This window comes from Glossina fuscipes, unplaced genomic scaffold, assembly GCF_014805625.2.
Source record: "Glossina fuscipes isolate IAEA_lab_2018 unplaced genomic scaffold, Yale_Gfus_2 1, whole genome shotgun sequence".
Classification (NCBI taxonomy): Eukaryota; Metazoa; Arthropoda; class Insecta; order Diptera; family Glossinidae; genus Glossina; species Glossina fuscipes.
This window is the reverse complement of record NW_023998415.1, coordinates 9,398,067-9,419,252: the sequence shown is the minus strand read 5'-3', so window position 1 is coordinate 9,419,252 and position 21,186 is coordinate 9,398,067. Positions and strand designations below refer to the sequence as shown.

Below are 21,186 nucleotides of genomic sequence, written 5' to 3'. Positions count from 1 at the left end.
ATATATATTCAAATATAAGACATTTTGATTATCTATAAATCTTTATGTAGATTTCGATATACACACATTCCAGTTAACAAAGAAAAAAGACATCAACTAAATAAAATTGACAATTTAGGATGTAAATTAAAAATTATTCATAAAATTATTTTGAAAGAACTGTCGCGTAACTTGTTTCTTAAGCGAACTTCATATATGCAACGAATCAACTGTTAATAACAAGAAAAAATATATATATATATATGTATGATTGTTGGCGTTTGGCAAGTATGCGGGAAAATCTAACTGCGACGTATTTATTAATTTAGGTTTTCTCATACCATTTGTAGACAGCGTATCGAAAACTGCAGCAGGAAATACCAGACTTTTCACTTGGCACGAAGAAAAGAAGAAGAGATCCGCAATATACGCATATTATTTTGCAATTTAATCATAAATGTATGTGTTTGCTTGTCCAGACGTGATTTTAACAGACAGACAAATCAACGAAAAAGACGTTAAGATTTTTGATTAAAAATTGTCACAAAAGCCAACATTTCTTGCTTATATATTATCTGCAGTATGTGCAGTATGTATATCATAATGAACGGGCGTCTTAATCATTAATATCGCTCCGCGTCAGTCTCTATCTCAGTTATTCTTGAGTTATTAATGGAAGCAAATTGGGGACAAGACTTTTCCTGAGAGACAATCAAAACTTCAAACGATAATAGGCCTTTTATTGTCCTTTCAATCTCGGCTAATGCAATTCTACCCCTAAACGAAACTATTCTCCTTTTCAGTTTTACACTAAAGATAAGTTAACGCGTTCTCAATGATGTCTTAATCAGATCATTTCTGATGTGATCTGAAGATTTTCCATAGAAAGCAAACTACATTTAAAATAAGTTCGAAAATTATATTCGATTGTGACCGAATTTTATTCACCCATCACTGCGTTGTTGTACAAAAGATTGAAAAAATGAATAAATAAAAAATTTGTTTACTCTATAAGGTATATGTGTGGGTGTTGCTGATTTTTGATATACTGTTACAGTAATTTTGTGGAAATTTATATTGCGTATGTGTTGTAGTTAATAAGCAATGAGCAGAAGACACAATCTTAAGTAGGCGTGGTTAATTTTTACCATTTTGTTCAGGTACTGCAGCGCTGGCTTTATGAGTAATGAGTAGAAAACGAATTTTTTAATTCCTTTTGAAAATCATAAGTGTTCCCAGTTTACGTGTTACTCTAGACATTTCCTTCGATCAATTTAGCCCAGTTTCGATACCATCCTGCGTGCAAAAACTTTCAAATTTTGAGCCAAATTTGAAGCCGATAGCTTCATTTTTGCCACACACACCACAAGACTGTTTACAGCAGACAGACGGACAGATGGACAGACGTACATGCTTAAATTGATTCAAAATTTGATACTGATAAAGAATGTATATGTTTTGTGGGATCTCTGAAGCCTCCTTATGGGGCAAAGGGAACGAAAACTATGTTTAGTAATAATGGTCGAAGAAACGTCATGCCTTCCGCTAGTCTACTATCAATTTAAATTAAGTTAAAGGACGAATGCTTGCGTCCTATTATTTGTAATAGCAAGAAATCGACATTAATTGCTAAAACTATTAAGACTACACGAGTTGAGAGAGAAAGCTGATACTCTTAATTGATGAAGAGAAAAATTGGAACAACTTACACATAACTTGACACATACATTTCTTTCAAGGCCATTTACAGTTTCATGATAGAAATGTTCTGACAATCGAACTCAAACGCATGCTGATAAGAAAAAGAATTTACAATTTCTTGGCTTCATTTAGATTTGCTCTTAAGACAATGACAATGACTTTGTAAGTAATTCTAATGAAACTCATTGCTTCGTTAAGTAATTTCAATTGGAAAATATTCAAACATTTTGTTACACAAATGATATCTGAAAGGCATGTAAAAGAGTGCCTTACCATGCTTAAGAAAATATTCAAAGTTTATCTCGCACATTAGTTTTGTCATTTTGCCTTCGCAACAGAGGCAAAGGTGTTGCACTATATCAATTATTTATATATAATAATTGTGGAGCTTTTCCGATATAATGACGCACACTTTTATATTGAAGAGCATTTCAAGTGAAAAGGTGTGCGTGTGCAATAAATATATAAAAAAGTCTCACATGGTTTGATGAAAGTAAAAGTCATATATATATATATATATATATATATCAAGTTATAAAATGCAAGAGCTACTTATTGGTCATAATATAAAGTGCACTTTTTCTAAACCGACACTATAAATATGGTTTCGGTGTCAATTTAACCATCTATTCGTTCGTTCTTAATATCTTATGGGAGATTTCAAAATCCAAAAAAAAATTATTAGACATGTAATGAAGTTTTGAAAGATATTTAAGAGAGGTCGTAACTAGTTCTATACCGTACCAGATAATTCTGTAGCGTCTCCATCTCTCACTACTTTTCCACCACAGTGCGTTAGTGTATCATACACACGACAAATGCAATAAGACCTTCTATTAGAAGCGTTATCGACTGGAAATAATGGTTAGAATAGGTCAACAGTAGACAACACTAAACAACATTAGGCCACATATTATAATAACAGCGAAGGAACATTAGAAATCCGCAAATGGAATGCATTGTCCCAACTAAATAATACTGACTTTAACTCCTCCGGTTGCCAGTTGTTTCAATCAATTAATCGTGGCTGCAGTGAGTAAAGCTTATGACAATGATAACGAAATGGTGCGTCCGTAGTTTCAAGAAAAGAAATTAATATTTTGCCCGAAAAAAAATATAAGTGGAGCCCTTCGCTGCAAGCAGTAAGACTTAGAAGTTTCCATCCGTGTATATATGAGATTTATATGCTAATTTTGATCGGCACCGCATTAAAAATCTTTTAACGTTGACTGCTCTTTTCGACTCATGGAATACACATCCCACAGATGTCTTTTTTTATTCTCATACCTGGAATACCAAGAGCTACCGAAGAATTCTTCGGTATTCACACGCCTAAAGTAAAGCAATGTTGTTCCCTTCATCTCCTGTGCAATGGTGGACAATGCTGAGTTTTCTCGGCATTAAAGCTTAACATACATGCCCGACGCAACCCATATATTTTGATGAAATCTGCGTGCTATAGATTGCCCATGCCGCAGACTTTCTAATTTGCTGCACGATCTTTCTTTGAGAGAGAACGAGTAATGAATGCAAAAAGGCTATCGTTGAAAAATACCGTTTGCTGGAATTGATGGCACGTCCGTAAACCAGACCAGGTTTTAGACGCCAACGTCAACCGAATCCAACAGTTCTTGTGCAAGAAGTTTTAAAAAACTTTTTCCAAGTCATATCGTATTCTCTTGTTCTTCTTTACCATTAAATATTTATGTTTCTAAAGTTCACTGTTGATTCACTTCAATGATACCTTCACAGGCATTCAGATACTTCAATTGTAATTAACAATTTTTTTTTTTTTTTTTTTTAATTAATTGATTTTGAATAAATAAATTTGGCAAAAAAAAGTTGAAAAATTTGAAATATTTTTAATTTGAAAAAACTTGTATAGATATCGTTTAAATTAAATATATTATTGAATCAATTAAATTGGAAATAAAAGAGAAGGAAAGGGGGAAAAAGAAATAAGAAAGTAATACATAGTGGCGTCAGCCAATTTTTTTTGCTTTACGTAGCCTTCTGCAGTCTCTAGCCGAATACGGCTCCCAGTATATTGGTTCTTTCGCGCGCTACATTGCATATTGGGTTGTCATGCTTACTGCAATTGTTTCCATTTATGCAAAAAAAGTGAAAAATGCACTACCAACTGATTATACAGATACGCAATCCCTAAGGGGTAGACATAGTCGATATATTTGGATCATAATCAAAGCTCTTACCCATGATCGTAATACATGTCTTCGTTTTTCCTCAGCGTTCTACGTCTTATTGTCATGTAGACTGATTCGTATATTCCCACAGTGACTTTCAATAAATGGCCCAACACGCTATCCTGATCCCTCGTTTTTCAAAGCATGTTGCACAACTTCGGAACAATTCCAGCTTCCAGCGATATTTACCGCCATTTCAGAGATTTTCACTTTCATGTTGAACGTATATAAGCACAACTCCATCTTTTCCTCTTCGCTCTCTCTTCGCTTGAGGACATCTATTGATGAAAAATGACTCATGTCCTCGCATCTTATCACGTTATTTTATGATATAAACTACTTCAAGAAATGTCTATACAACATATTTGTAAAAACGCGAACTCGAAGATTGCATATTACATCTGTACTCGAAAATCAAAAACATTATCACATTATAAGCAAAAAAAAAAAGAAAAACCACTACAAAGGCAACATTAACGCGGCCGTTAGGATTCTTCTAATTGTAAATAAAACAATAAAGTGTTTTGCATGATTTGCGAATAAAGCAAAAATTCCTGGGATCAGATGTGTTCTCAATAGAGTTCAAAGCTCATAATCGCAAACTGAACTGTCTAACTCTAACACTAACGAATGTGACGAAATCAATTTTGCTATTCAAGAACACATGGCGTCTTACCAAATATACTACGAATTATCGTAGCTTTTACGTTAATGAAAACCGTAAGCCATTCCATAGGAATGCAACTTTTTACAACTCTCGGCAAATTAAATTTTTTTGCAATACATACTTACGTTAGTTCTACTCGAATTGATTTGATGAGAATGGCTCTGAAAATGTCCATCTTTATAAAGCCCTCAAGAAAATCCGACAAAGGTTTGATCTAATCGATGATATCAAACCAATTGTGTTCGAAAGACGTAACTTAATCTTGAGGAAGGTAGCTTAACTCATTCTAATAGAGAGCTCCAAGAAGAACCAAGAGCTCAACTTATATCACATCGGCCAAGAGCTCTATTCATCTTTCCCCGCAGATCGACGATATGAGAAGAGTTTCGCTGACTAAGAATACTACAATCATTGAATTAATCGTTAATTCGTATCGTAAATAAAATATTTTTCGAAGACGATCATCGAAACCTTGATGATTAACGGTAAATAGTTCTTTCTCTTTGTCAGTTCCTGATAGCTTTTGGACAGCAATTTATAATGGTATTTCCCATGCGTATTTCTAAAAAGTTAAAATTGTTTAGCTTAGTAAGCAAACAATGAAGAGAATTATATTCGATAGTGACCGAATATTTTACACCCATCACCGATATCCTACAAAAAAAGACAAAAATAAAACCGAACTACATATGCATGATCTCTAATATGGAGGGGACGCGACTGAGTTTTTCAACTTTTAAAAAAAAGTTCTGCCGCATAGGCGTGTAAGCATGTCCTTTGAAAAGTTCAAGTCCCTTCCAACTGCTTTTGCAAATTTATACGCGATATTTTCAGTCTCGGTAACGGAAGAATGTTTACCACAGATACTACACAGTTTGGCGAAAGGACACATGGACATGCTTAGGTTAATTCCAGATTTAAAACTACGCAAGAATTTATATGCTGTATGGGGTACTGAAAGAAGGGCGGTATTGAAAGAAAATTCAATTTTAATGGACTTTAATATTGGATAGGCGTGGGTTTTCCATTTTTGTGCAGGCACTATAGCATCGCCCATAAAGTATGCGAGTCGAAAAACAATTTTTAATTCACAGAGGTTTGCTCAGTTTATGTGGTTCTCTCGACGTGTCTTTCGGCTGATTTAGCCCACTGTCGATACGAAGTTACGTTCGAGAACTTTCAATATTTAAACCAAATTTGAAGATGATAGCTTCACTTTTGCGACTGAGAGAATGTTTACACCAGACGGACAGATGGACAGACGAGCGTACGTAAATCGATTCAAAATTTCATACTGATCAAGAATGTACATATATTGTGGGGTCGCTGAAGCTTCCATCCGTACGTCGTAAAGAGAATAAAAATAGATAAGTAAATAAAAGGAAATTATGATTGATGTGAAGAGACTCTTTCTGAGCCCTACATAATATACATGTATATATATAAAGGCTATGTTATGGTTATTCAAAGCTTTTTTATTTGATAAGGGACGTGGGAAAATGGGTTATAACAAATTCGCTTTCAACCCAATGAAATGGTAACGTCTTTCTTATTTATTACTTTCATATTATTTTGTCCATGAAATGACTTGAAAGGCAATAGATTGAGATAATAATTAATGCATTCCGTTGAGACAGTAAAATGTATTTTTAACTTATTCGACAAATTTTAACATTTAAAACTTGAATCACAATTCTAGCATTTTTAATGCAGAAACTAACGTATGTACCTGTATATGTTGTATTCATCGAAATAACAAGAATAATGGCAGTAATAAAAAAGTGCTAAAATGATATAAAGTGAAAAAAAAGCGAAATTAAAGAAAGTGTCGTGAGAGTGAGGGGGAGAGGAAGAGAGAAGATTAACTTCCAAAAAAAAAAAAAAAAAGAAAAAAACCCGTAAACTAGTTTGCTTCTCAGATCCTAACAGAATATCAGCGTATACTTTAAGCTAGCACCATACATACAGTATATAATTGCATCTTGCAACGGGGATCATAATTTTGTTTGCTAATCCTGACCCTTAATGATCACCATTATTGACCCATTCGACGCAGTCTCTGTCATAGATTTACGCGTTCACATTGTTTTTACCGTGAATACCTTAACGTATTGTAGAATTTAAATTAACTATGCGAGGTTTACGATATTTGCGGAGAAATTGATATTGAAACTAATTCGCAACTTGTTCGCATATATTGCAAAACGAACTATAATGCAATGAAAATCTGACATACGTCGACAATAATCGATCTCGGTGGGCATGCAGCCACCTTGCTGATAATAATCGCCTCAATTCGGGATTGGCGGGACTGCATGCCGCGAGTCAATAAAATTCTGTTTAAGCTGATCATTGTCGTTTCATAGCATACTTCAGCAATGAAACAGTACATATATATGATCTAGGAAACAAAGAATCGAGGAGCTTGAGTTATTACACGAAATTCGGGCAAATTCGTTTTTCTATCAAGTTAGAAGTTCGATAGTGCCATTTAAGAAAAGCAAGGGTTTCTAAATCGATACGTTCCTCCCACATAACGGCGACAACTACATGTCTTTTCCATTCTTTTATTCACTTATAGACTTTCATTCACTACTTTAAAGGGTAAAGAAAGAGTAAACAGATTATCGCCTATACATTATAGTCACTTATATTGAAACGTCCCTTTGAATGTCACGAATATTCAATACCACACATAAAAGGTGTAGATCACTGTAATAAAACTTTTCAGAATATTAATCTTTTTTCTTATTGGCTTGCACTTAAATTCGCTTAAATTATTAATAATACCATGAAAAGACAATTGTGAAAAAATTTAGTTTTTCAACTACGATTCCATAGCAGTATAGGGGCATTAAAAATATAAGAATAGATGCGTCTTTCTCGAAACACGATTTTTAAAAATGGTAAACAGAAGAACCTAAACAATTTTCACACATTTTTCACTCGAATCTTTTACTATATGTTTAAAACAAGTAAGATATTTTCGATGAGTTTTTAATAAAATAGTGATCCTGTTTTGATCGAAAGTTACACTTTTTCATTCATCAAATGTCCGCCAATAAAACAAAAATGGATATTTTGAAAAAGCCTTATGTGTTGCACTAGACATAGGGACGTAGATCAAATAAATTTTCTTTTTCTATACCCTAACGATGATGTATTTAACAGCCAGAAGGACTTAAGATAGACCCACCCATTTATCATACCGATCGATTCAAAAAATGATTTTGATCTAAGCTTGTCTGTCCGTCCATTCGTCTGTTTGTCTATCCATCTTAGTGCTTTGTCTCAAGAACGAATGCTATTGAAAAGGGCTCGCATCGATCCACTTTTCGACCAATGCCCATATTACGCCCTCTTTCGAAAAAAAATTGCAACTTTTAAAATTTCTCGACAAAACTCGCTATGTAATGGTACTTCGACATTGTAAACTGATATGAAAACTTTGGATCGGCTGGGATAATTTTTTGAACATTCTCTCTTATAACCGGCCTATCAAAACTGACTCTTCATATGGTAAATAGGTATAATTTTTAATATTTGATGGTGGAAATTGCTTCGTAATTGTAAATAGACAAAAAATATCGACCTTACTAAGTTTGGACCACACAGGTTTTTTTTTTTTGGCTAGCATTCTGAGGAAATGTTAGCCTTTATATGTCATAAAGGATTAATTGTTAATGCGTTATGATGAATAAAATATACAATAATGATGATTTGACATAAGCATTAAGTGGACCAAATTTGAAGCACATGAGTCTATTTCTTGGACCCCATTCTGTATGAGATTTCTCCTGAAAATGCTTCGATTTTTAGTATTTTATGATGAAAAGTGGTCCTGAGAGGTAGTTTAGCAAAAAAAAACTAACGGTACCAAAGTCGGCTCACATAGATTTATTTTTTATACCCTAACAAATATAAGGGTTACCATGAAGAGCAAGCCCTGGTATTGAAAGCTTAATTTCTAGTTTTTTATGACGGAAGCTGAAAGATTATAAAATTTTAAGAAAGTAAATTAAGTTAACTAAAGTTGGATTATACCATGCAATATTTGGGCATCCTCCGATAGGCGGACTTTCATTAAAATGAAAATGATGTGTAATTTTTAGTGTATTGTTACCAAAACCAGTGAATAATTATACTAAGCAAAGTAGTATAAGGCATCTAAAGATCGGCCTTGACCGTCTTTAACGTAATTACCTGTGTTTTAAGTCAAATTTGAACCTGTTGCATTGCTTACCATAAAGCCCTTTGAGAATGGCTGCAGTGTTACCATTTTTTAATATTTTCCAAAAATTTTTTTCTAATCCTTAATTGTGTGCTTAATAAACTTATCAAATATTACTGTTATTGTGAAGAAATCTCCTTTTCTAGGCTTTTCCAAGAATCTACACCCGTCATGAGTTAGCCTTTATAAATTTTGTAACATAACCGCAAAACATAATAAAACAAATACAAAAATATAACCGAATTCATTAACAAAAACTCTTTTATACACCGTCACACGAATCGAATACAAAACATATATACACTTTTGTATATATTTCTTGTACTTGCACTTCAAAAACATATAAGTGATACTTCCTATCATTAAGAGTAATTGATCTGACAGAATTATTTTGAAAAAAACTGACAGAATTTAATTCAAAAAAAAAGTTTCTTTTAAGTAAGCATTTATCTAAGTGATCTGTCAGGTAGAAAATAAGTTTTTGTCTCTTTTTGTCACTTTTATTGTTATTATTGTTATATAAAACAAGTTGAGTTCCTTATACATTACAATCTTGAATTCTGTATGAGAAACCGCTGTTGAAATCTTCGCAGTCACAAGAATTAACAGAGATACAGCAGGACATTCCAAAAAGTACTCCGAACAGACAAAAGAATAAAACACTATCGTTTTACTTGTCTATGTAAACTTTCTCTCGTCCATAGAGCCGTCCGGCACAGACACCCCTTTCCTTTGTTAGCAAATGTTTGAATATCGAACCACCTTTGATAACTTTGAAAAGAGAAAACCAACGTAATGAAAACTGTGTGGTAGGAAAATCATCTCCTTGATTTTGTCCATCATGACAAGAAATGCACGAATTGATTCATTGTCTCGAGGCAGCAACACTTTTCTTTTGCAAAGCAACACTTCCGTTTGGAAAAGTAACAATGAATCCAATAACACATCTCTGTGATGAGCCTCGCCTTACGTAAACGACGTCAGAGGAAGCGTTGTCGGCAAACCCATAATGGACTAACAGCGAACAAGAATAAATTTCTTAATTCAATACGCGATACTGAGGGAACAACATCGAATATTTCATTCATACATCTGCACCGCATTGTTTTTGTCGATTGCGAGCACACGCAACCTCCCTGTGAACAGCTCCATCATGTGCAGCAGCACGCAAAGTGTCGTTTGCCTGCCTTTCTGGCTTGTTCACCCCATCCTCTGCCGTCCAATATTTCATTGTTGTAATTAATTAACGTTAGTTGAGACTTATCAAGTGAAAGCATCAAGCAACGATGACCAGTCTTTCGCAAATTAATTGAAAATGTTCGTTTATGATGACTTCCAAGTTAACGTTTAAAAGTCCCAAGAAGCTACTGAATTCTATGGAATTGCATCAAAAATTTTGGGTGTATGCGCGTATCGTGAGCGATGATATCCGAGGCGGAAGCCATGTAAAAATATATATGTATAGGTCGATGTTCCTTTTTTTAATATGTAAGGCGTAGGCTGTAGGCAAGAATATAATGTAAAACTATGTTTTTGGTATTTTTCAAAAATTATCATCTAACATAATATATATCGAAAAATTTGAACAGATTTTTCTGCTCTTTTGTACCTACTTGATATTTAAACTGAGAAAATGAGTGACTGTTTGCAGGCGAATATTGGAAAACCGAAAGCCGACAGCGTCACAACGCGCATGAAACTAAAAGCATTTTGTGAAATATCTTTGCCTCTTCTCAAAATCTGCTTTCATCCAAGACATCAGGTGGAGAAGAAAAGCTTTCTATTCTACTTCGATGCAAAATTTATCAAAAATTAGGAAATTTCCTCTCTACACCAGCCAGCAAATGAATTGAAAAAGAAAATCAAACACATTTAAATATTTGAAAACCATTTAGTTTGCATAAGGAGTTTATGTAATGAAGAAATTAATCGCAATCGGCTCTTCTCTCCCCTCTTCGTGAGATATTTCCTGCACCTAGAGATATTTACTGTTTAATTATGAATTGAATTGTACAAGCCTTGTGTTGATACCTCATGTTTTCAACAAAGTGAAATATGCCCCATGCACGTAACTTTTAGTCGAGACTCTATAATAAACATAAAATAAAAAATATTCTGTCCAATGAACAATAAATAGCTTTTTCAAAATCGCTATCTATACTTCTGGTCTTGCAACTTCCAGGTTACACATCGATAGTGTCTTGAAAATCGACGCTATTCAATCACACGCACACACGTTTTTGGAGAAGCCAAATAAATATTGATATCAACAAGTTATAAACAATTGCTGGTATCCATCTCTGCGATTTTGTATAAATATCCTCAGGAAAAACAACAGTTCCGCGTCATAATAAAGTTTTTATTTGCGTATCTAAAATATAATAATATAATAAAATGAGTCGGTGGGTGGATCGCTGCCAAACCAATATAAGTCCCTTCGAGTCGATATCGCAATGTTGCCAAAAATATGGTAAAATGTTGTAGAAAATGCTGGAAAACATTTTGATTAATATAAATTGTACCAATTTTTCTCAATAAACGTCTTTTTCAAGTGAAAAAATTTTAACAATATGTGCAAGTATCTAATAGTTGTCTTACTTACGAAGCCTTGAGGTCAAGTCTTTGGTATTCATTGACGCAAAGCAATAAAAATATCAAAATATACCTTCGATTGGGACCATGGCGGATGGGTTCGTCCGAGTCATTTTGAATTTAACATTTTTCAACGAATCTGCGATATATCTATGCCAAATTTCAGATCAATGTCTAATATTGGTTGTTCAGCTCGACTTTTCAAACTCGAATTCCAGGCTTCAAAACAAATTGCATATGCCCCAAGTTCCATGTCAAATGCTATTTCAGAATGCATTATGACTCCTCGTTCGATCTCGATATAATATTATATAAATCCGAGTAAATTTCTTCAAAATTATATCTTTAAAGAATGATAAAAATGTTGTGGAACAACTTATAAGTTAGAAAGCGCTGTTCGCATTCGTCTATCAAGGAATTGCTTAGATCAAAAAGTACCGAGCATATCTAAATCACAAAAAAAACTTTACTTTCGAAATAATTTTTATATAAGCAAAAACATAAATCCTTGCATTTTTTTCTTTTTTTGTTATTTTCGGAACCTTAAACATCTTTTCCAAAGGAACGTAGTAAACAAAAGTCAGAAAAGCGCGAAGAAGGCCATATATGCTGAATGGGATTCTTTGCACAAGTTCTCTTAACTGCTTTTTAATAAAAAATGTTTTGAGATTGGTAGTTGGTTTCAGAATTTTGCGTTGAAAACATTAAATCTATGCTTTTCCGCATTTCTTTTGCATGGAATTGAGGTTGGTCGGCATGAGTACACTCTAATAAATATTGACCAAAATCACAAAAAACCTCAAATTTGTCCGCAATTATTGCAGTGATTCACAGAAAAATATTGCTTATATTTTTGTAACAATATGAGAGCAAAAGACATTCCGAACGATCGCTTGCATACTTATATTAAAAGGTACAAATGATCGTACATCGTATAGTATGCATCGGCCATCGCACATATTTTAAAACGTAATTGCATCCAGTTCGATACAACCCCTTTCTAGTCGTTCTGTAAATTGAAATTCGTGACTTCTTCGTAATCCTCCGTACTTATGCACAGTAAAACTATTGCTCCAATTTTTGTTATTCTAAAAAAAGTTTTGAAATCGTAATTACGATTTCAAACAGACAGGCTGGGCAGGCATGGCATTCCATTATCCATTGATGGAAAATATGTGATTATATGATCAAAAATGATTAATAATGTTTTGTATAGTCTAAGAAGTGCCTTTCTAAAAGTTTAATAAATCAGGGGAATATCCTGGAAAGATCTCATATGCTACATAACATAGTTGTCTTGTATAGGGTGAGTGATAATTATTATTATTATTATTCTCGCTTAGCACAATGATTCGAAAGGTCTTTCAAAAACAATTCCCTAAAACCTTCGGAGACCATGATAAATAGCATTTCGAAATAAAATATACTGAACGTGAGGAACATTTTCAGCCTTTATTTTATAGATTTCCCCAAAATATTATCGTTCATCTATTAACGCAAAGCACAAAACCGCATATGCCAGATAACAAGATGTCGTAACTTATTAACACTCATTACATATGTTTTCACAACTAAAAAATTCAGCTCTGTATCGTAGAGTATTTCAAATATTAAAGAACATGCTTTAGAATGGAACATAATAAGAATTCTATTCAGTATTTCTTATTGTTGTCGTACTATTGTGAATGTATATAAAACTACCGAAATGTTTATTTGTATTTTCGAGCAGAATCGTTTTCAATATATTGCATTTAAAGAATTGCATTTTCTATCTCACTTATTGGAATTATTATGGTAATTTTAATTTACATGAAAGACTGCATAAAAACGACGTATGTTTAATCAAATAAAAAATAAAAGGTCACGTTTAGTTGAAAGGGCATAAGTGCATTGTAAATTGCCTTAAGTTCTATGTGGTTAAGTTTCATATTACTGTGACATCATTTAACTGCGTGTAATCACTGACGCCGTGCAATGAACTACGCAATCATCATTGTATTTTTTGGCAAGATAATTAAAGGAAAATCCTTTTGAAGTCATTTGGTAAAATAAACTAAATGAACTAAAAAAGAACTATTACGTCAAATTAAGATATGTTTTAATTTTGTCATTCTATTCTCAATATTAACATTTCATTTTAAAGCTGCTAACTAAGTTGCAACTAGCTGCAGGGTTGCATTATCTACAACTTTATCCGGGCATTGTATACATTTAAAATTTGCAGCGAACATTTTAGAGAAGTCACAGAATTTTTTAAAAATGCAAAGCAATGTAATAAGGTCGTAATTTTACAACCGTGCCCCTAGGCTGTTGTTATAATAAAATGTGATGCAGAAAAATGGAAATGACACATTTTAACTGTTCACAACAATTAATCAGTAATAGATTTTTAAAACCACAAGCGTATGTTCTTAGTAAATTTTTGCAACAAATTCTTAACGACGGCAACATTCAAACAAAAAAAGCATTTATTTATGCTCATCGCTAAAGAAAATACTAAATCTGATAAAAGTGATAAGACCAGGTGAATGCCAATAACAAAGGAACTTTAATTCAGAATTTTCTTCTTAATCATCTTTATTTTCTTTAGATTACTGGCATTATTGTAATACATTTTATGAGCTGACATCGCTGTAATGCTTGGATCATTATATACGGTCTATGACAAGCATACACAAGATAAACAATTGTAGAGAGCTGGCAACCCTACTATTACTACTATTTCATACAAACTCATAAGATTTACTTTCTCTTTATCTTGTTTTTAGTATGTTGTTGCATTAGTCGTGAGTAGAGTTAAAAGTGGGCTTACTTCTAAATTTCATTTGCAAATAATGCAAAAAATTTCACAAATTTCCCGGGAAGATTCACAAGAAAATTTACCAGCAATTGTTCAAACAAGTGTGAATATGAAACGACGCACAGTGGCAGGCAGTACGGGCATTGGATTCTTTGTGTTGGCATTTGGTTTTATAGCGATCGCATTTGCCACACCCAATTGGTTGGTAAGTGACTATCGCTTAGCGGGCGCCAAACTTGAACGTTTAGGCCTTTGGGTACATTGTTTTCGATCATTGCCAGACGTAAACGATGACAGTCAAAGACGTTTTTTCGTCGGTTGCCGTTGGGTATACGATCCTTTCACAACAGGTTATGACGAAATTCGTGGTTTTTTGTTACCCGGCTTTATGATTGCAACTCAATTTTTCTTTACGCTAAGCTTCATTGCCATGCTGATCTCCGCCATAGGTGTTCTAGTGTTTGTTTTGTGCGCTGGCCCAGACCAAAAGCATTTCATTACATTGATTCGTATTATAGGATATGTAATTTTGGCAGGTGGTATCTGCGCGAGTATAGCTGTTATTCTGTTTGCTTCTCTAGGCAATCGCAACGACTGGATGCCTGAACATGCAAACAATTGGTTTGGCTGGTCATTCATATTAGCTTGCATCGGAGCTGTATCGGCGCTTGTGACAGCAACGCTCTTCCTTACTGAAGTTCATGTTCAACTTCGGAAACGGAGATACTTTAAAGAATCACAAACAAAATTTGAAATGATGCATGCTTCACAATAACTACCTTCTTTATGTTTTATGAAAACCACATATAATTTCGTATTATGTGCGTTATGTGGCCGTTACCTGTAGGTACATATTTTTCTTGTAATATTTACAACAACCGTCCATTTTTTTTAAGGATCTTAACAGAATCTAATGTTTAAAGTTTAGATTAGCTTTACGTCCCTTCTTCCCCGTTAAGCTTGAAGCTTCGAGTTGGTACTTATGCTCATTTCCCTTTTTTCGTTAATTTCCAAAACAAATTCATTAATGGCATCAATGCAAAGACTGACTAGTAGATGAACTCGAAAGAGGAAACGCTGTAAAACATAAAGCAACAACAACGAATATGTAAATTTAAACTTCTTATGAATCAGCTCAAAAACAAAAAAAAAATGTATAATTGGTTCTCTTACAAATACTAATTCCCAGAGTATGCGTGTACACTATCTACTGTTTGGGTCCCATGAATTTCAATTAACATATCGTTAGTGCCTTATTCTTATTTAGAATGTAAACATCATTCCACAACTACAAAAGTATTGTATATAACTCGAAATAGTAAGCATTGTCTTAAATATCTGTGAATGTTATTTTTATTGTATTAAACATATATACATAAGAACAAATTGTACCTTTTGCTATAAATTTTTTATTCTTATTATTCATACAATCACACAATTATATTTTAATTGTATTAATAAAAAGTTTTACATGCATATATATATACAAACATATATATACATACATAAACGCGTCTTTCATTAAAACGCAGAGAAGATTTAGAAAACATTTATGATGAAAATGGAAAGCTGAAAGCAATGTGAATTCAATAGAGTTCATTGTTTGTTGTTGACACGAAAATTGGCAAAATTGTATTTAAAGGAAGACTTTGCAAGGACTAATTTAATTCGTTTGTCAATTCACTCTTCTTTCACTTAGACATTCTGGGCTTATCGACATTTCAATATCAGTACATCAGTCGAAATGATCTCCTTTTCGTTTTGCACAAACATCTTCCATTAAGCCATCTTCACATAAGCCTTAAAATTCGAGAACCAAAAAACAGCGATATTATTATGACCGTTATGATTATCTCATTGAGTGTCTAAACTCCATCACTTTACATGAGGAACACTATGCACTTCAATTCCTATTAAAATGAATCTACTTAATAAAGAATATCTCTCGGCCTTCATTGGCAAGCAAGTTTCCACACGTATTCCTATCCACACAAAGACAAAACTTGCAGATTAGAAACATGAAACCTAACATAAACAAAGCGGAACCCTAATTTTTATTAGTTTAGAACCGAAAATCCTAGAACTAGGCTAATCTTAGGCTATGAAACTATACTTGCTCATACAGTTCGGAAAAATAGATTATGAATCTGGATCTTTTGTCAAGAGTTTATTTTTCATTATCTGTATGTACTTAATAATAATTTGCATTTGTTTTAAGACAACTTGTTACATTAATGCAACGGCCTTGCGATGGTTTAAACATAAATCTGACAGTGAGATTGATTGATTATCACACTTTTCTTTCGATCGGTATAAACAACCATGAATTTCGCCAGCTTTCAGCAGTTGTAAAAAACACAACAACAGATCTGAATGAACGTAGTTGAATAAACTCTTTGAAGAAAGGAAGACTTCCTTTTTTTTTTCATATATATGTAGTTACTTCAAAGTGTATAATGATTCTTCAACCTTTTACTTGTTGGCATCATAAGTTGAGAGAGTGTTACAAAGAAGGCATAAATAAAAACTTCCTGGAAACGATTTGAAGCAGAAATAGAGAATTATCAATAACTAGCATCCCGGAAGTATGGTATCCGTTGGAAGACAAAAGTTCTGCCAGGGCGGTTCAAACGTAATATTCGAGGGGAAAAGCCAGTCAAATGTGAGTTAAATCTGGTGTTGAATATCACAAACAGAACTATGGTCGCGGATTCAAGTCATAAGTGCGGCAGAGTTTTCAGTGCAGGCGAGCACATGGTCCAACTTATCCAGCAAGTTATCTAAGTACCTAATTTTTAAATTTATTTATAAGATATGTAAACAATGAATAAATAAATAAATAATAATATTTTTTTCTGAACATTAGATAGTTGGAGCGCGTTGCTTAAGAAAACGTTTCTAAGATCAAAAAGAGGTTACGGCGAAGATTACTTGCAGGAGCTTACGGCGCAAAACAAACATTGCAATTAAATAATGTAATGTAATTACTAATCCTCTCTTCTTCGTAAAATAGGAAATAATGGAGACATCGACAGTAAGTATTTCAGTAAAAAAAAACGATGATGCAGAAATATTCGACTTGAAAGAAGAATATTTACTCAACTACGTCTTCAACAAGTTCAACGGAATTTTAAAGGAAATTTTACCAATATATAAGACAAGAAAAAAGTTTTTTTAGCATAGGAGTAATAATATATCTTTTAGTTGAGGATCGTCCGCGATGAAGACAAAATTTACTATTTGTTTTCTTTTGTACAGCGGGTGTTTGCCAGAGGTAGAGGAAAGTAGAGGAAAGAAACAGATGCATTTTTATATACCTATATGTAGCGATTAAAATTCAAAAAGTAAGCAGCTGAATTCAGGGATCTGTGCCAGGTCGCGCAAATATTCTTGTGGGACAATGTTTTCGCTCCCACGTAACTCCTCAGTAAATCTTTAGGCTTAATAGTAACCATTATGGATATAGTTAGTCTTTAAGCGATAATCATACCATGTTTGGTTTGAAAAATCTGATTCATATGGTTTGGCACATAGTTGCTTTCCTTGTTCTTGTTCAGTCAGAATTGCTCAAATCTCTATTGTTCTTCACCTAAATCTTCTAGTTTGGTTTAGCTAATTACGGGAGATATTGACAAAACGTAACTAATAATTGTATGTTAGAACATAATAAATTTATTGGTGTTATTATCATTATTTACTACAAGTACTTAACATTATATATTATAATAAAAGCAGTAAAATAGATTGGAAAATAAAAATATATCATTCCTTATTTGGTCACCTACTTACTTTAATTACGAGGCCTCAACGGCAAATTTTAAAATTTTTTTCATGTTCTTGTCTGCTCTTACACTCTTTCATCCAAATGCGCCAGCGATCTTGAAAAATGAACAGACACTAATCGAGACAAGTAACACTAAATTTATATAAATCATCTGTCAACAATGTTACTTTCCTTGCATTGGATATCATATCGAGTTTAATGAGATAAATTGGACTTCTGTACCGTGTCATTAACCATGGCCATAAAAGCAATGCTCTATCAGCTAAATAAATTTGAAAGATGCAAATACGTAGTGCTTTAAATTATTTTACCACTTACCAAAGAGCCAAGCATTACTTTGACCCCAGCCAAACAACCTCCTAAGTACAATCTTTCATCAGAACCTCCAACTTAAGAGAGTTGTAGTCATATCCTCTTTCATCAAATAGTATGAAATGGTCTGTCGAAGTATTTTGTCTAATATTGTTGTATTCGTTAACACTTTTTTCTTTTTTTTTTGGTATGTTGAACAGAGATGGACTAAGCCAATAGATTTGTGGCTTATATGTCCTATTCGTTAACACTAATCGATTATTTATTAACGTTTATGTTTTATTTACGTTTTACAAATTTAAATTTTTTTTGCTTAGCAATATTTTTCAATATAAAGTAAAAGCGGTCTAAGCCAATATATTACGGCTTATATACCTAGATTAGATGAAAATTTACTCAACTTCGGTGGCTGTATACAATTAGATTAAATATATGACGTTGCGTTTTAAGCCAAGAAAAGTTTAAATTAAAGTTTGTTAGTCGAATAATCTATTTCTTTATTCTTCATGTTCTTCTTCTTTTTCTTCTTCTGTGAGTCAGGTAATCAACTAAAGACGAGTCGTTGAGTTGAGTAAAAAAGGAACCATGGAATTGTGCTTTACTTGAACTATTTAACCAAAAAATTAAATTATGCTATCTAATATTACTTACGCTATTTGAATAGCAAATCAATGAACAATATGGTTTCGTTTTTATTTTCGGATAACAGCTGGGGGTAATCATCAAACTGAAGATCGTCGCCAGGAGACAATTGGTTATCGCCAAGAGGCTAATCAGGTACCATCGCTGCCAGCTTTCCAATACTTCACAGAGAAAACAGAGATAAACTTTATAAATCAGAACCAAATTAACGTTCATTTGTTTTGTATAAACAGACTATATATGGTAGACAGTAATAAGCATGCAAAATAAACTAAATAGAAAATAACGTAGAATTTTACAAGTGAAAAAAGTAATAAGGGTAAATCCAATGTTTAAATTGTTAGATCTTTTATTGTCAGGACCGTAATTGTTATATATTCTTTTTTCAAGATTTTCCATGTAAATGAATGTTAACAGTTCTGTTAAAATATATGCTTAGTGATTAATTCATATAAATGGTGTCTTCTTTGTCGTTACATTACATGTCCTCTTGCGTTCCTCTATCTTTTTTTCTGTTATGTTTTTATATAAACAAATAAAAACAAGATCCAGTATCTGAAAAGTTGTCTCTTGATCAAAGCAGGGAGTAATACTTTCAGTATTTATTTAATTTTCCTGTAAATTTTTGCGTGAGTTACAATTTTAAAAATTTTTTATATTTTTAAGATTGTTATGTTTACAAATTTCCTAACAGCAATTTCTGAATTTGTTCACCCAACTGCCTTAATTAAGGCGCTAACCACACAATCGCCGTAGCAACATTAATACATAATTTTTTCTTACAAACGTAACTCTGAAAGGAATTATAACTTTTGTTAAAAATATGCAATTCCTTAGAAAATTTGCTCGAAATGTGATCTACTCTGCTTCGGCCTAACAGATATCAGAGAGTATAATTAATGGCTGTTGTGCAAATGTAAGGCAAAAAAAAAAAAAAAAAAAAAAAAAATTAATGCCACTGAACATTGCTAAATGCCTTCCATAGCATGAAGCACAACTAGTCGAAAAACAAAAGCGAAAGATCCGCAATTATTTCCCAGATCGTTGAAAACCTAACGAATAAAATAATTATGATTCGAATGTAATCCAAATATGTCAACAGCAATCTTAATTCCGGTTTGACACGTAAATGCTCTTGACATCGTATGCGGGAAGTGACCTCAGGATTTCTCTATTAAAATAACCTAATAAGTCAAAGTTTTGTTTGCGATTCGCAAGCAACCATTAATAAAAAATGAGTAAACATATATATAATTAGTTTGTGCACCCATATTTATTTGCACCTATGTATAAAAAATGCACGATCTAAAATACAAACAAATAATTGTGTTTATTTATTTTTATATATTATATATATTATATTAGTTTGGGGAAAAAGAAATTAATTATTTTTATATGAACTTCAGGACTTTATTTAACATGCTTCGGATTGTTCGATTTGGGTCAAATATGTACCGTTTTGTTGTATGATTTGTTGGCATTTTAAAGGTAACTTCAAAATGCCTCTCTCATAGAAGTCCTGGTCTCTATTTGCAAAAAACTCTAGTAGTCGATTTTCACAATCCTCCGTAGATTCCAATTTTTTATCATTAAAGAAATTTTGCAATGCAAGAAAAAGATGATAATCGCTTGGTGCCAAGTCCGGACTGTATGGCGGATGCATTAAAACTTCCCAACCAAGCTCCCGAAGTTTCTGGCGAGTCACTGTAGATGTGTGTGGCCTAGCGTTGTCCTGGTGGAACACGACACCTCTCCTGTTGGCCAATTCTGGCCGTTTCTGGTCAATCGCTATCTTCAAACGGTCCAGTTGTTGACAGTAGAGATCAGAATTTAGCGTTTGGCCATATGGAAGCAACTCATAATAAATAATCCCCTTCCAGTCCCACCAAATGCATAGCAAAACCTTCCTGGCCGTTTGAGGTGCTTCACCGCTTTTTGACCGCGATCGTTTTCGCACAGGGTTATCGTATGTGATCCATTTCTCATCTCCAGTCACCATCCGTTTAAGAAATAGGTCTATCTCATTCCGTTTGGCCAAGGCTTCGCAGATGGAAATTCGATCCATCATGTTTTTTTCTGTTAATTGGTGTGGCATCCAAACACCGAGCTTCTTTTTGAATCCAGCTTTGTGTAAATGGTTTAAAACTGTTTTATGGTCGATTTTTAGCTCCTGGGCGATGTTACGACTGCTAACATGCCGGTCAACTTCGATCATTTCTCCGATTTTATCGACATTTTCGACGACCGGCCTACCTGTGCGAGGTGCATCTTTAA

General features: G+C 33.3%; 1 protein-coding gene and 1 long non-coding RNA gene across 4 annotated transcripts; one reads left to right on the top strand and one right to left on the bottom strand.

The window, feature by feature from the left end:
- The first annotated feature begins 13,314 nt into the window (after positions 1–13,314).
- LOC119631598 lies at positions 13,315–15,562 on the top strand. 3 transcript variants are annotated; one of them, XR_005246694.1, is made up of 3 exons: positions 13,315–13,898; positions 13,965–15,021; positions 15,103–15,562. XR_005246694.1 is itself a non-coding variant. In XM_038023957.1 (2 exons), exon 2 carries the CDS (start codon positions 14,209–14,211, stop codon positions 14,947–14,949), a length of 741 nt encoding a protein of 246 aa, XP_037879885.1. In that variant the 5' UTR covers positions 13,316–13,898; positions 13,965–14,208; the 3' UTR covers positions 14,950–15,560. The 3 variants fall into 3 exon arrangements, 1 of the variants encoding a protein (XP_037879885.1); XR_005246695.1 differs by having other exon boundaries at positions 15,098–15,562; XM_038023957.1 differs by having other exon boundaries at positions 13,316–13,898; positions 13,965–15,560.
- Positions 15,089–18,435, bottom strand: LOC119631600. Its single transcript, XR_005246696.1, has 3 exons — positions 18,277–18,435; positions 17,964–18,220; positions 15,089–15,251 (listed from the first exon to the last, which is right to left on the bottom strand). It is a non-coding gene; the product is annotated as an uncharacterized LOC119631600 (long non-coding RNA).
- Between the last annotated feature and the right edge of the window lie 2,751 nt (positions 18,436–21,186).